Raw genomic sequence first — 14,698 nt, 5'->3', positions numbered from 1 at the left:
AAACCATCTGAGCTTCCAAAAGCAAAGCTGAGAATGCTTGTCTTCCATCACGTGGGTAAAGGCTGAACCAAGGTAAAAAGTCAAACTACATTAGACTCACATCTAGCAAACAAGTTCTGTCTGACTGCTGAACAGCTGGAACAATACAGAAGACTGTGCCTTTTTCCATGGCCTATTCAGTTTCTGAGCCCTCTCATTTAGATGTTCTCTGTCTCATGCAGCACTCAGTGAGAGTGGAAGAGACCCCAGAGAACTAGAGCTGAGAGACTTAAGATGAGTGTTGAGAATGCAGGAAATTGACAAGGTATGAAAAGAACCAGAATTTCCTCTGCAATGGAAGTACAGCCATACTGCTGCAAACCTTAAGAAGTTCTGAAAGGGTGCCTTGCTCTTCAGGTAACTTGGCCCATACTGTTCCTTGTATCAGGGCTGGAAGGATCTGTGGGATGAAGATGCCTCAAACCAGGAAGATGTCCTAGCTGTCGTCAGTCCATTGTAGAACACACCAGCCAGTCATGTTACTGAGAAGCTCCAAGGCCAACAGCTACCACATGTCAGCAGGACAGGAATTTTTGACTTGCCTGTTGAAATAAGTGGCTGCCTCTCAAAAGCTCTGCACAGCGGGCACAAGGCTGCTGGGGTCAGCATGGCACTGCATGGGAGCCCTCAACCCATTGCTGTGATGTCAAACAAAAAAGAGTCAGGAGGAAATCTGTATTGTCACACTGTTGCTGCATGGGGAACACCCCATCTCTCCAGGCAGGGACAAAAAGATGCAGAACTACACAGGCAGAAACATTTCAACAGTGGCCTTTGGTGTCAGGAAAAAACTTCAGTAAATGAACCACTGAGTAATGATACCGGGAGAGCTGAAACCATAGGGATCCCTTTCTGATTCAGAGGCATTTTGCTTTCAGCTTCTTTGGACAAAACAGCTCCTGATGAGGCACTCCTCAGTGACAGAAGGGATGCATCACTTGCTGGCTGAGATCTCATGGAAACTGGAAGAACCTGCAGAGTCTCAGGTCAAGCACTACAGTCCAGGGAAGACAATCCAGACAAGGCAAAGCAGCATATGTCTGTGGGCTGTTTTGCTGCCCTTATTTTGAAGGGCACTACCCAGGAGTTTTCAAAGCACAAAGGTTGGCAGCCAGATTTTGATTCTTATCTCACTTCCTGTACGTGAAAGATACACTACATCACTCAGCTGTGTTAACAGTGTGCTCTTGAAAAATCATAGAGGTACATCACTAAGGTTAAAACATGAGAGTAGGCTGCAGCTGAGGAACATTTAGCAATTCAAATGAACCACGGGAAATTTCCAGGAAAAACATAGGTAGAAGGAAGCTTAGATGAAGAAAAAGAATCTGATGCATAAGCTAGAGAATTTACTTTCCTTCCCATTAGTGCTGGTTCTCTAGAGTTTGTAGGTCAGAAAACAGTAACTGACAAGCACACTGTTACAGTCCAGTATCTAATACCACAAAGCAGGTGGCACAAAGCAGACTAATAGTCAAGTAAGTCTAAACTAAATCCGGGGAAAGGAGCCAACAGCTCAGGTGTTTGTTCCCAAGACACATGAAAGCTGTGTGATGATAGAATTCATTCCATGTGTGGTGGCAGTGTGGCATAAATGAGGAAAGGACTCCCTTTCAGCTAATTGCTGATACAAGTGAGTGACTGCAGAGCAGCAGATGGGATACAAATCTACCCAGGTTTCATTCTGCTGAGTAGGAAAGGAGTTGTTATTTTCTACTGAGTCTCTACTGCCTGCTGAGTAGGAAAGATGGTAGTCTCAGAAACTCTTCCTAAAACTCAGAGTGGTAACTCTAGATCTGTCTCCAGCTCCAGAAGGTAAAAATAAAGGTTAATGTTTTTCCTGCCTGTAAGTGGAGGCTAAAAAAGAAAAAAATGGATAGCGCATCTCCAGTAACGCATGAATCTAGATGTTTTCCTCTATGGTTTAAACAACTGGCAAAATAAAGAATTGGCCAAACAGGACTAGAGTTAGGAGGGAGATATGTCTTCCAGGTCTCTGGGATTTTCTGTATAGTTCTCTGTAGTACATTTAGCATTCTAACTATGGTCAAACTTACATATCATCACTGCTTGAGGCACTGGGCTCTAGCTATACCACAATCAACACATTGCGTAATTGCGTTACGAGTTCTATCAGATTTAAAACAAGGCAATAGCAAGGAACAGACCTGGGAAACCTGTTATTACATACTGCTCTGAATTATTCCCATGTCTTTGGGTATTGTTCTAAGAGCTCATAGTCAGACCTGAATCAGACTACATCCCTAGTGAAAAAAATTCCCCAAAACATCCCGAAATTTGTATCATGCAGATAAAAATGGCAGTGCTAATATGGGAATGTGCTGGTATACCACTTTCTACTCATGAACTCAAAACAGCTGTTCAGAAGATGGCTCACACATCTTAATAGATTACGCAGAGATTGGACATTTCCTGTGCAGTAAGACTTTATCAACAGGACTGTAAGGAATTTCTGTAAGCAGCAAGTTGCTAAAACAGTGTTTTCCTCAATACCTAATTCTCTGTGAAAGAAATGGGGGAAAAAACCTCAACTTTTTCCTTGTAAAAAAGTGTATGTTTCTGAACAGTTGTGATGGTAAGCAGAATGTGTTGCTTTAAGCTGCTGTCCTCATGTTTATGCTGCTGGGTACATACAGCAGCACTCCCCAAGGCATTTTCAGCCGAGACAGTGTCCTTTTGCTCTATCTGGATCAACTCAACCTTTATTTTACCTTTTGAGCTGTCTGCTCCAAAGTACATTTGCTTCAGAGCGTGTTTGCTTTCCCTACCTAATAGTCAGACACCTCATTTTACATAAAAGGCTTGCTTCTGTTCTTAAAAAAAGTACCTGTGGACATTGAGTAATGTGAACAGTAAGCAGATGGCATCCTCTAGACCTGTTCCAATCAAGTGACACATAATCATCACCTTTGGCTACATTGCAAAGAAACCATTAGAAAATACAGCCTAGTGTCACAGAAAACCTTCAGTTTTTGAAAACTCAGCTTGCGAAAAGAAAAAAAGAGAGGAAAAAGGAAAGGAAAGGAAAGGAAAGGAAAGGAAAGGAAAGGAAAGGAAAGGAAAGGAAAGGAAAGGAAAGGAAAGGAAAGGAAAGGAAAGGAAAGGAAAGGAAAGGAAAGGAAAGGAAAGGAAAGGAAAGGAAAGGAAAGGAAAGGAAAGGAAAGGAAAGGAAAGGAAAGGAAAGGAAAGGAAAGGAAAGGAAAGGAAAGGAAAGGAAAGGAAAGGAAAGGAAAGGAAAGGAAAGGAAAGGAAAGGAAAGGAAGAAGAAAAAATCTTTGCACATTGTAATATGTACACAGATACTTCCTTACTCTAAAATACAGAATTTCTGTCTGTGCCATCTGTCTGTGCCATGGCTTGCCTACTAAAGTTGTTACAGACTATGACAAGGCCTATTAAGAAACCAAACGAAAACACCGATTTCACCTTTTCTCTAGGTTGACTCATACCTCTGAGAAAAGCCTGTTCATATCAGATAAAGACTGATCTTTCTATTTATAGTCCCATCTCAGCCTGAAACACTTCCACTCAAACACTGTTTCCACTTACACTATTTATAGTTTTACCGATGGGTTACATCTTAACCCAGCAAATTAAACTCCAGATTGTTCCATTCAAGGCTTGAAATCACAAATTTAAAGTTTTTACTGCATCTTTGTTTCACTCAAGCCTTCTATAACCATATTCACCTTTTCCAATATTCCTTTGCAAAAGCTTGGGGGACAGTTTTCTAGCAAAATGAATGCATACAGGATAATTTTTAGTTTCTTCCTGCATGGAATTTTCATATTGTGGCTTTTCTTAGGGATGCTATGTACCTCTTATTCCTTACATTGCTAGTAAGTAATCTTAACTTCAAAAGTTCTTGATACTGCTCAAAAGTAAGGAATACATCCCCTCAAACTCCTCCTGTAATCTTCTGGGAGATCCTAATCTAAACTAGGAGTTTCCAAACCCAAAACTAACTGTGAGGAGAAGTTGCTGGAAGCGAAGCTACAGACATTTAGCTAACCTGTTGCAAAAACAAACCCACCCCAAACTATAGCAGAATGTCACACAGTTGATTTTTCTACTCAGAGTGGCAAAAAGCATCTTACAGTCACTACAACAAAGATGCTTAAGAAGACTACTCATTTCTTTATAAATACTGTAACAAGGTCACAAGAGATGGTTCTTTTCATGCAGAAGATAACAGCATTCCTAGTGAATGTCCATTCTGCCCAATCTCTACTGAATAAAACTGATATCTGAAAAAAAAAAATAAAAAGGGTTTATAGATGCCTAATTGCAGCAATAATATCTTAAGAAAAGGAATAAAGAAATAATGCAATAATTGCAGGGAGCTGTAGTCCAATCAAGGAACACTTGTCAAAAGACATTTTGAAGAACAAAGCCAAAGGCATCAACCGCACAGGCTGAGCCATGAAGCATGCTCTGAGTCAACTACTGCTACAAAGGTAAGTTACCATGAGCATCATAGAGGTCAGAAAAACCAAACCCTCAATGAACAATATAGCTAGAAAGAAAACTTTTTACAACTGAGAAAAACATGCAGGAAGGCAAAAAGATTAGAAACTACAAGGATTAAATCAGCTATTTATAAAAACAATAGCAATTAGCAACTTCGAAATAAATCCGAAGTAGTGTAGACCAGCACACCTTAAGAACACACAGAATGATGTCTGAGTGTCTGTACAGTGTTACTTGATGTACATCCAGCACTATCACTCTGCAGTAGCTGGGAAAAAATGGAGAAGTAAAGTAAACAGGGAATAACTGAAGTGTTAATACTCTATTGTATTTAAGCCTATCCATGAGTATAAAAAAAAAAAAAATTCAGGTTGCAAGTGTTTTGTTGTGGTGAAGTTTCTATAAAGATAATACTACATAAAAACAATTCTGCAATTAAAAGGAAATGGAAAACCTGTGTTCAAAATAATCAGCAAGCTGAGTCAGTGTTAAGTGGGGTTTCAGTTGGCAAGATATTCTTTCTGTACAGCTTTGTACCATGAATCCCATTTTCAGTATTGTTGGATATCACAAGGAAGCTGGAGTGGGCTTCATTAGAAACTTAGTAACAGTGGAAGTAAGGGGTTCAAACTGAACGACGGAGAATTTAGGTTAGATATTGTGGGAGAAATTGTTCCCTGTGGGAGTGGTGGGATACTGGCACAGGTTGCTCAGAGAAGCTGTGGATGCCCCATCCCCAGCAGTGTTCAGGCCAGGTTGGATGGGGCTCATCAAGTGGAAGGTGTACCTGCCTATGTCAGGGGAGATGGAACTAGGTGATCTTTAAGGTCCCTACCAACACAAGCCATTCTATGATTCTTTTTACAGAGGAAGAATAATTTGTCAACATTTAATAGAATTACATTTTAATGAAATATTGAAGTTCTTCTTAAAGTGTTACAAAGATATAATACATTTGTAATATAAGTGTAAAGGCTCAACATTAAAATGAAAAGACTTAGTAAAAAATATAGATTAGAAGTTACTACAGCATAACAAACTCATTGCAATTACACTTATGTTTTGTTTGTTTTGTTGTTTTTGGGGTTTTTTTTAAAGAAAACCAGCTATACTGACTGGCACATATAGACAAGATAAAATACAGCAAGAGTTTTTTCCTCCATTAAGTATTCAATCAAGTAGTACTGCAACAAACACTGATTTCATGCATAAGTGTAGAGAGGATTTTAAACTCTGCATATGGTACTAATTTCAGCTTTTGTACAGCCCCATTTACAACACATTCCTGCCAAACCCAGAGACTCCCTTTTTCTTCTGGGATACCTGGCCCAAAGGTAGCTGCTTGATTCCATGGGATTTGCATTTCCTGTTCCTCCCCTGTCATTTTGAACAGCTTCCTCTACCTGACGAACAAGTTTTTTTAAGTCACCTGCCACAGGTGCATATTCATTATAGTAATTTAAACTATACAAGTCCTTAAACGTCTCCCATCCAAGAAATGGGCTGCTTCTCTGCAGCTGCTCCACTTCAGGATCCAAAACTGATTGCAGGTTGAAGCTTCCCAGGAGTTTGTTACTTGCTGTTTGTGCAGAATCTGTTGATAGAGAAGACTTTTTAAAGTTCAGATTGTAGGACCATGAAAAGGCGTACACAGCTCTAAGAAATAGCAACAAAACCCATTCAGTTAGCAATACATGAAACACTATTATGTAGGAGAACTGTCAGTACTTCAGAGTCTCCACACCATAACTTGTAGTTTACTTTTAGTGGAATCTATGTTTTAAAGTCTATACCTCCTGCTAGACATGCAGAGTACACAGAAACAACTGCAACTGAAGTAAAGGCATCCTATCACAGCTGCAGTGTTATTGATAGAGAACGCTCAATTTTTTCCATGGAAACAGAATTTTGTTGTAAAGACATGTATCCAGGAACGCCACAGAGCTATGTCATTGTCTGATGAATTAGATCAGACCCCTCCTCTCCTGTGCCCAATCACACAAACTAGCATCATGTGAAGAACAAATGTAGGAAGGACTACATAAGCAAAGATTACATGCAAACTGATTCTTGGATTGCATTTTTCTACAGCTATTTTTAACTGATGCTTTCCACTAATTTCTTACATTTCTCAAGGCATATCAGAAGCTTGCAGAATTTACTTATGACATGCTTCATTCCACTGACTAAAGTGTTCTCAAAAATCTAGCTCTACTTCCTTTCTCCTTACACTGTTTCTCTTGATTTTACTTCTGCAAGGCAAGTGGCATTGCTTACTTCAGCTAATGTGAAGAAAAGCAGCTTCTTCAATTCTTATTTTAAAAAGAATCCAAAATAACTCTTTGTCTTGTGATCTTAATGCTGCTAATATGGTTAATTTTTTTGTTTCAGAAAGCTGAAAGCACATGAGAACATCCAGTGAATTTTATATTTACTTTAATATGACTAATTAATATATAGAACCTAATTTTCAGATAGAACAGCTGCCTGAGTGTATGCAAAAATAAAAGTAGCTGTAGCTACTTTATTAAGTAAACAGTGACTGCTATTTAATAGCCTTTTGGGGTGGAGAAGACATTTAGTTAGACATCATGCAGCACAGTGGGGCCCCTTGGGTTCTCAGAAGCTGCTGCTAATAAAAAGGAAAGCAAAATTTTCTTGGAAAGAACATAATCTGCACAGAAGCTGTATATAAGTAATTTGTTATAATGACAAAGGTTGCTTTTATTTTTTACTCAACGTGTTGGGGGGGGCGGGGGGGAAGGCAAAAAATTCCCAGAAAATGCAGATTACTGGCTTCATTAGCTGCCTGAAGTCTTAGGTTATTTCACTAATTGTATGTTTAATCAGAAAAAAATATTCTCTTCCATTGCACGTTTTAGCCACAATCCCAATTTTTGTCCTTGTTAAAAATGTTATTTTTCACTATTCAAAATATCAACATAAATTAGAGTCATCACTTAAAATTACTGTTACATCACCGCAGTTTGAGAACACAGCCCAAAAGACATCTACTTAAAATTTCCTAATATATCGGGCTTGGGACGCGCGACAGTAAAACTATGAGGAATATTTTACCCATTAACTGTTTCACCATAAAGCAGTTCTTGCTGTGTCAATTGTAACCTGAAGCACCAGAGAGTTCATCCTCCCAAGTGCCAACTCTTTGATGCAGAGCAGCGTAAGAGAGGGACAGCATCGCGCGTGATTCCACGTCTGTGGAGGTCCCGCACATCCCGGGAGCTCTGACAGGCAGCGCGGCGTCAGAGCTCCCGTCCGGGAGGGGAACCCCGGCCTGCAGGGACCCCACTTCGCTCCGCCGCCCGAGGAATTATCGAGCCTTGGGAAGGCAAAGAAGCCATAGCGACAGGCATTCCCCACCGCTCCCCAGGGCGCATCAGACCTCCCCACACGGCCAAGAGAAGGGAGAAGTGTGATTTTGTGGGATTCATAGCAGAAGCTGCTCTGCCGCCCGCAGCCCTGCGCAGCCGCGCGGTATCTCCAAACTTGACCGAAAACTTTGCGGGTTATCCCGGCAAATGACGCCCCAGCACCTGCCGTCCCTTTCCCTCTGAATCTGAGGGCGTCCTTCCAGAAGTATCGGAAACGCCAGCTAGGATCTAAGATCCGCGAGAGAGGGACGGGGACCTTCCCTCCGCGGCTCAAGGGAAGGAGGAGCGAGAGGCGCCGCGGGGCGCTCGCCCTTCCCCATTCCCTCCCATTCTCTCCATCCTTCCTCGCAGGCCGTCGCTCGGCAGCGAGCGAAGCGCCCCGACAGCCGCCTGTCCGTCGGCCCCGCTCCTGGGACACTCACCGGCCGCGGGCGCTGGCTCCACCGCCAGCAGGGAGAGCCGCTTCCAGCGGGACCCGCCGCAGGTGAAGATGACGGCGCGGATGAACTCGCGGCCGCACAGCTTCACCCCGTAGCCGTCCCCCTCGCCCGCGGGCAGCACGGCTCCGGGCTGCCCCGGCGCTGCGGCACACAGCAGTGCCACGGCGGCGCACAGCAGTCGCAGCTTGGCCATCCCCATGGCGCCGTCCCCGTCCCGCGGGCGCGTTCCCAGCAGACCCGACGGCCGCCACAACGCCCCCGACTGCGGCGTCCAGCCCAGCCCGGCCGCTGCCCGCCGCCCGCCTTTTATGCGCTGCGAGCGGCGCTGAGTCACCGCCCCGGCCCCGGCCCCGGCCCCGAGCCCCCTCCCCTTCCCCGGTGCCGCGGCTGCCGTCTCTCGCCGGGCGGTCCCTGTGCCTGAAACAGCCGTCCAGGAGCCCTGGGGCAGCGCCTTCCCCTCTTTCTGCCCTTGCGAGCTGCCGCGGCTCTTCGCACCGCCGTGAAGGTGTACCTCACCTTCGGCTCCCCTCCTCGGGCTCCCCCCTACCCGGAGACACGCTCTTTCTCCTCCGCAGGGTATGCATCTCGGCTTCTCCTGTTTGTGGCCAGGTAGCAGTGCCGATGCCCTTTCTAATTGCTTTGGAAATGTGAAAAACTTAATCTCGACTCTTTTTTTCTCTTGCAGGTCTAGAATCTCCATAACTACCTCTATGTCCTAAAAATGTTGACTGACATAAAAAGACAGAAACAAGTAAAATAAAATAAATGCACGTTCACAGAAGTGCTTCAGCTATGATACTTGAAGGGGAGTTTCAAAGCCTGGATTCCTCTCAGGTTTGTTGTACTGGAGGCCTGAGTTCAGTGGCAGCCATAGGCATCTGAGTGTCAGAGATATCCTGGCTCCAGCGTGGGTATCCTAGGGATGTGGAGCTCCACATCTGCGTGTCTCACCATCAGGGCCCAGCAGGCTTTGGCTGACAAGGGTGGTGGTCTTTGGACTCCAGGCAGAACTATGCACTGTGTGAAAGTAAACTTTACTTCTGGATTTGTTTGTTGGTTTGTGGGTTTGGGTTTTTTCCCAGCAAAATAGGACAAGAAGTGGCTGCTGTCACTTTTTATAAAAAGTCACACTGTGGAGAACCAGAAAAGTTTATCTCTCTTAAAATACTTTGAAACTGTTGTCTGTAGATCCTTTTGCATGAGGGCTATACTTTCAATCCCTTGAGTATTGTTGGCATATAAAAAAACTCCTCAAAACTCAATCTAGAAGGAGAACAAGAGAAGATGTACATCTACTGACTTGTGTACAAAGGTGAATGATTTGCTTGTGCTGGCAGAGAAGTCGTAGACTCCAGTCCCCTCTTCAAGGAGGACTTAAGTATTTTACACTGAGCTGGATCTAGAACGAGATTATGGAGGGCTAAAATAGTGAGCAAAGTTGTTGTGGTTTAACCCCAACCAGCAGTGAAGCCCCATACAGCCACTCACTCATTTCCTAATTAGTATAATTGGAGAGAGACTTAGAAAAGTGAGAAAAGTCATGGCAGTTTAATAGGGAAAGCAAAAGCTGCACACAAAAGCAAAGCAAAACAGGAATTGGTTCAGTGCTTCCTGTGGGCAGGCAGGTGTTCAGCCATCTTGGGAAGACAAATTTCATCACTCCAAATGTACCCTCCTTTCTCCTCCTTCCTCCCCCTCCCCCCCTTTATATACCAGCATGATATCTCTTTGGTCTTTTGGGTCACCTGTCCTGGCTGTATCTCCTCCCAAGCACCCCCAGTCCCCTCCCCAGTGTGGCAGTACCAAAAGCAGAAAAGGCCTTGGGTCTTATCTGCTCAGCAATAACAAAAACATCTCTACACTATCAACCCTGAGTTCAGCACGAATCCAAAACACAGCCCCATACCAGCCACTGTGAAGAAAATTAACTCTACCCCAGCCAAAACCTCCTGGTTTTGGACAAGTTTTCTTTTTGGTCCTGTCTTAAGTGTTTTAGACCGAGGTACCTCTTCAACAGTAGGCACCAGGTTGCTAGGATGTTGCTAGGATGCAATCTGCAGAAGTGGAGGCTGCTAATCTGAAATTCCTGAACAACAAAACCTTGATCTGTTCCTCCCTGAGCTGAAGTCTTACCTACCATACTGTTACCCCTGTGCAGGGGTAATTACAACTTGCACTTTGAGAGCAGCACCTTGATTTTGTCAGTCTCGTGGACTTTTTCTAAAATACCATCACATCAGGTGGACTTCTGCATCGACTCTAAGTAGTCTTTTCGACAAGGGGTTTGTTTTTGGTGACTGAATAGCTGTAGTAATGGGAAAAAGCACTACCAGGACAAGGCAAGAAGGGAAGTACCTCCTGAGTTGGCAGTGAGTAGAAAAACTACTCAAAACAAAACATGCAGAAGAAGATCAATAATAGAAATGTAACAAATCTGAAGTAATGATATTACTTCTGTTTGTTTTATAAAGAAGAAAAGACAACAGCAGAGCAAAGAAATTGATTTCCATTCATGATCTGTAGGATGTTTCAAGGCAAGTACATCCAGTGTACTGGCTCAATGCAAGTATTTTGTATCTTTTAGTTTCTAAAAAAAAGGTAAAGAAAATGGTACTATTTTTCTCCTTGCACTAAATTATTAATCTATTCAGCAATAGCAAAGTTTAGAGAAGGTAAAGGAGGTTTCATGAAAACTGGTGGCTAAATAAAAAAAGATATCCTTTAACAATATCTCAGTAGCTTTGAACACCTTGAATTAAAGTCTTATTCTCATGACTCCCAAATGCCAGACATAGAAAGTCAGCAGTAAGACTGAACTGACAATTAACAAACAAAACTTACTGATTTCATTAGTCATTTTCCAGAGACTTCATTTCAAATTCATGGAATTCACTGCTGCAAGGACAACTTAGTTTTTGAAAGCTGTCCCAACATGAATTTAAAATATTTCTTAAGTTTGCTTAGTACTGTACAAGATTCTACAAGAAATGGGAAATACCACTGCATTAATGTGATTGGTGACCAAGTACCAGCATTACCCAGCTACCTTCATTAGAGAATTGTGCTGTTTAGAAAATTGTTCAATCTTAAGAAAGCTCATAATTAAGAAGTTAAGAAATCCATGCATTTTTGCATAATGAAGTCCAAGGCTGATGAGCAAATAAATAATAATGCAGAAACAATCTTGTTTGTATATGTGCACATAAATGCTTTCCCCTTCTTTTAAAAGCAGTGACATGCTGTGAGTAATAAAATAACTTCAAAGCATGCAGGAAGGGGCTGTGATTTTCAACATTTCTTTTTGTAAGGAAGGGGCCCAAACTGGACTCACCAAAGTGACTTTGCTTGTTTCTCCTCAATATTCATGTATCCTATCACAACCAGATAAACAAGAGTGAAGGGGAGGCACTTGTGGCTGGCAGGTGGCATGCACTTCTTGGGTTCTGTAAATGAGACATATCCATAATTAGAACATAATTAGCTCAATTTTGACATCCTAATCATTGACTGACTTCTCACTTTTCCAGAATAATCCTGCTTCAAATGATACTGAATCAGGATATATGGCTATCAGCCATTATAACCAGAAAAACTCAACAGGATTAAGGTCGTAAGAGTAGTGCCTTGGGGCCAGAACAAACTGCCCCTGAAGTTGCTCTTCTCTTTTCCCCCCGTGATTCATGGAAACAAAGACAGTTATTGTGATATATTAAAGTAAGTCTAACAGCTGAGGCCAGCTGAGCACAAATGACAGAAAGGAGCAGGATGTTTTAGGTGTTTTATTTATTTCTGTAACAAATATGATGACTATGGACAACTAGTGCTGTAAACGTCTATTTTCCCAAAGTAAGCCTTGTCACTGATATGCTTCTGTTTTCTTTCACTGTTCTCTGAAGGAAGCGATACCATTCAATTATTCTGTATCATCTGTCACTATGTGACACATATTACTGCGCACAGCCCATGTAAGCATTTTGATTAATACACTGGCAGTAGAATAACTAACTCTGCAACAAAGAAGGAGTATCTTCAAAACAAAAGCATGAATTTTTCAAGAAAAAAAGTAAAGCAAATGGTAAAAAATAAGGGCAATAAAGGTGACTAACAACCCCTTGATGATTTTTGGCCCATTCTATGTAACCCATTTAAATCCATTTTGGGTTAGACTGTCTTGCTTAGAGCCTTTTCCTTAATAAATTTGGTAAATTTCACTGATACTGTGTAATACTGAATTAAACTTACCCCATTTCTGTCACATTTTAGTGTGGAGTCTTGCAATAGATTAACACTATTGATCTAAATTCAAACTTTGGGAGAAAAGAAATAAAATTTAGTTTGGATGGAGTAATACATAGCTACCCTATTATCCCCTAAAACTGCTATCTGAACCATTATTTTTCCCTCTTTAACACTGGCTTTTGATCTAACACCATAGCCAGGAATCTGTCACAAGACCACAGATTCCTAATTCACAGTGGATATGATTAGGCCATTTCCTAATTTTCTAAGATTTATAAGCGAAACTGTTGTATGGACTGTTAAAACTTTTATCTTGTAAAAATGTCTTTCACAGGATTAAAATGTGGGCAAAAAGGCACAGATGGAGACATAGAAATACCCCCAAAAGCTGGTTCAATTGTTTTTCTTTTTTGGAAGAAGGAGTATCAATAGATGACAGATATCAAAACACAGAAGACTGTTATCAGCTTCTTCAAAATTAAAGCAAGGTGGACTTCAGAACTTGGAGGAAACATAACAGACACTCTGCTATTCAAAGTGAAACAAGAAAGTAGAGTACTTTTGTTCTAGGAGTAGTACATAATACATCAGCAAGTGGTGAGGGATTATGTAACAGGAAAGGCAAAAATATGAGGTAGTCTTGAGCTGCGTTTTGTGTGTTCACAGAACATGTGTAGCACCACAGGCCGAGCTGAGGCACGCCATCCAAGAAAATTTCACTGCCTAAAATCTTAAACAGCTGAAGTGTACACCAAGACATTATAATCAAACAAGATATTATAACCCATTTTATTACACTGAATATTAAAACATCACTTTTGAAATCAGTTACAGACTGTATACATTGTTAACATGTAGACGACAGAAGCAATTACAGAAGTGACTGAATGCAGAAGTGAATGCACTTTCAGAAGTCTCTGTGGAAACAGTGCTATTAATTTCTTCTCTATTGAGAAGCTTTTGTTTCATTATATATTTACCTGTCTTATTCTAATTTTAGTTAAGTAGTCTTCAAAATCATATTTGGGACATTATCTCCAGCTGAAATTTAATTTTTGAGTCAACAAATTGTCAGTACAGGCTTAGGCTTAATTAATTTTTGGATGCTTTTTCAGCATTTGTTTTTCATTCCACAGTTACATTAATGCTAGAAGAATATCCATCTGAAACACAACATAATCTGCTTCTAAATAAGATTTCCAATACAGAAAGAAGCATTTTTTTCCAAGTGTGACATCAGAACATTAAAGTATACTGAAATTATATTCTGAGTATATATCAGGCTAGAGTAAAGGCATGCAAAAAATCCCGCAGTTTTTCAGCACTCCTAAGTCCACTTGGATCTACTCATTATAAAAACATACATTAATAATTTTGCTTGCTGTTAGCCTAAGTTAATATTCATCTTAGTAGTGAAACTCTGATTCCAATTATCAAAAAACAAATTATCCTGAGTTTCAGAATGTCGAACAAGCATGAAAAAGATTCAGGAAATAGCTACATAATTTGTTTTCTCTTTTTCAGAAACTATCTCTGCTCATACTTTAACACAGTTTTCCCTAAAAGTAAAGCACATAGTTAGCAAGTGATGTGTTTACTTCTGAACCTACTTCTGATAAAAGCTGTTTATTCCAGAATTTGAAGCAGAGATGGTGAACTCACTGCCTAAAGAACAGCAAATAAAAAAAGTGTCTTATTTTTCAAAGAAATTGACTGCCTGCTCCTGATTTCAAATTGAGCTGTGTATCCTGAAATATATTTGAAAATTATATTTATTTATTTATATAATTTATATATTTAAACAAACTTATAACTACCAATTACCGTATGTTTATTGATTACACTGAGTTTGGTCAGCACCAAATGCTTTTACTACAGGTGAAAGTTATTTTCAGACTCTGAATAGACAATGCAAATTCAATATTTCGTTATAAACAAGGAAAATATACTACAGCAAAAATGAATATTTCTAAGAGATACACATAATATGAAAACAATTGCTTTAGAAAGTACTGATTTTTAAAAATTAATTAAATTTTGATTTTACAAGAGCTCATAATCTTATCAATTTTTAAAATTATTTATTTATGTTGAAAT

General features: G+C 40.8%; 1 protein-coding gene across 1 annotated transcript; it reads right to left on the bottom strand.

Annotated features, from left to right (window-relative positions):
- Positions 1 to 5,418: 5,418 nt before the first annotated feature.
- Positions 5,419 to 8,640, bottom strand: LOC116438593 (relaxin-3-like). The gene is made up of 2 exons (XM_032097580.1): positions 8,345 to 8,640; positions 5,419 to 6,124 (listed from the first exon to the last, which is right to left on the bottom strand). The coding sequence occupies exons 1-2, from the start codon at positions 8,559 to 8,561 to the stop codon at positions 5,757 to 5,759; spliced, it is 585 nt and encodes a 194-aa protein (XP_031953471.1). The 5' UTR covers positions 8,562 to 8,640; the 3' UTR covers positions 5,419 to 5,756.
- Positions 8,641 to 14,698: the final 6,058 nt, after the last annotated feature.

Source organism: Corvus moneduloides, chromosome Z, assembly GCF_009650955.1.
Source record: "Corvus moneduloides isolate bCorMon1 chromosome Z, bCorMon1.pri, whole genome shotgun sequence".
Classification (NCBI taxonomy): domain Eukaryota; kingdom Metazoa; phylum Chordata; class Aves; order Passeriformes; family Corvidae; genus Corvus; species Corvus moneduloides.
The sequence above is the reverse complement of the archived record's forward strand: the minus strand, read 5'-3'. Positions and strand labels throughout refer to the sequence as shown.

What these genes read in the sequence shown, in the direction of transcription:
- LOC116438593 (XM_032097580.1), bottom strand. Translation starts at nt 8,561, where the DNA reads ATGGGGATGGCCAAGCTGCGACTGCTGTGCGCCGCCGTGGCACTGCTG. An exon ending in GGAGCCAGCGCCCGCGGCCG is followed by an intron (nt 6,125 to 8,344) that starts GTGAGTGTCCCA and finishes CTCTATCAACAG; the next exon opens with ATTCTGCACAAACAGCAAGT.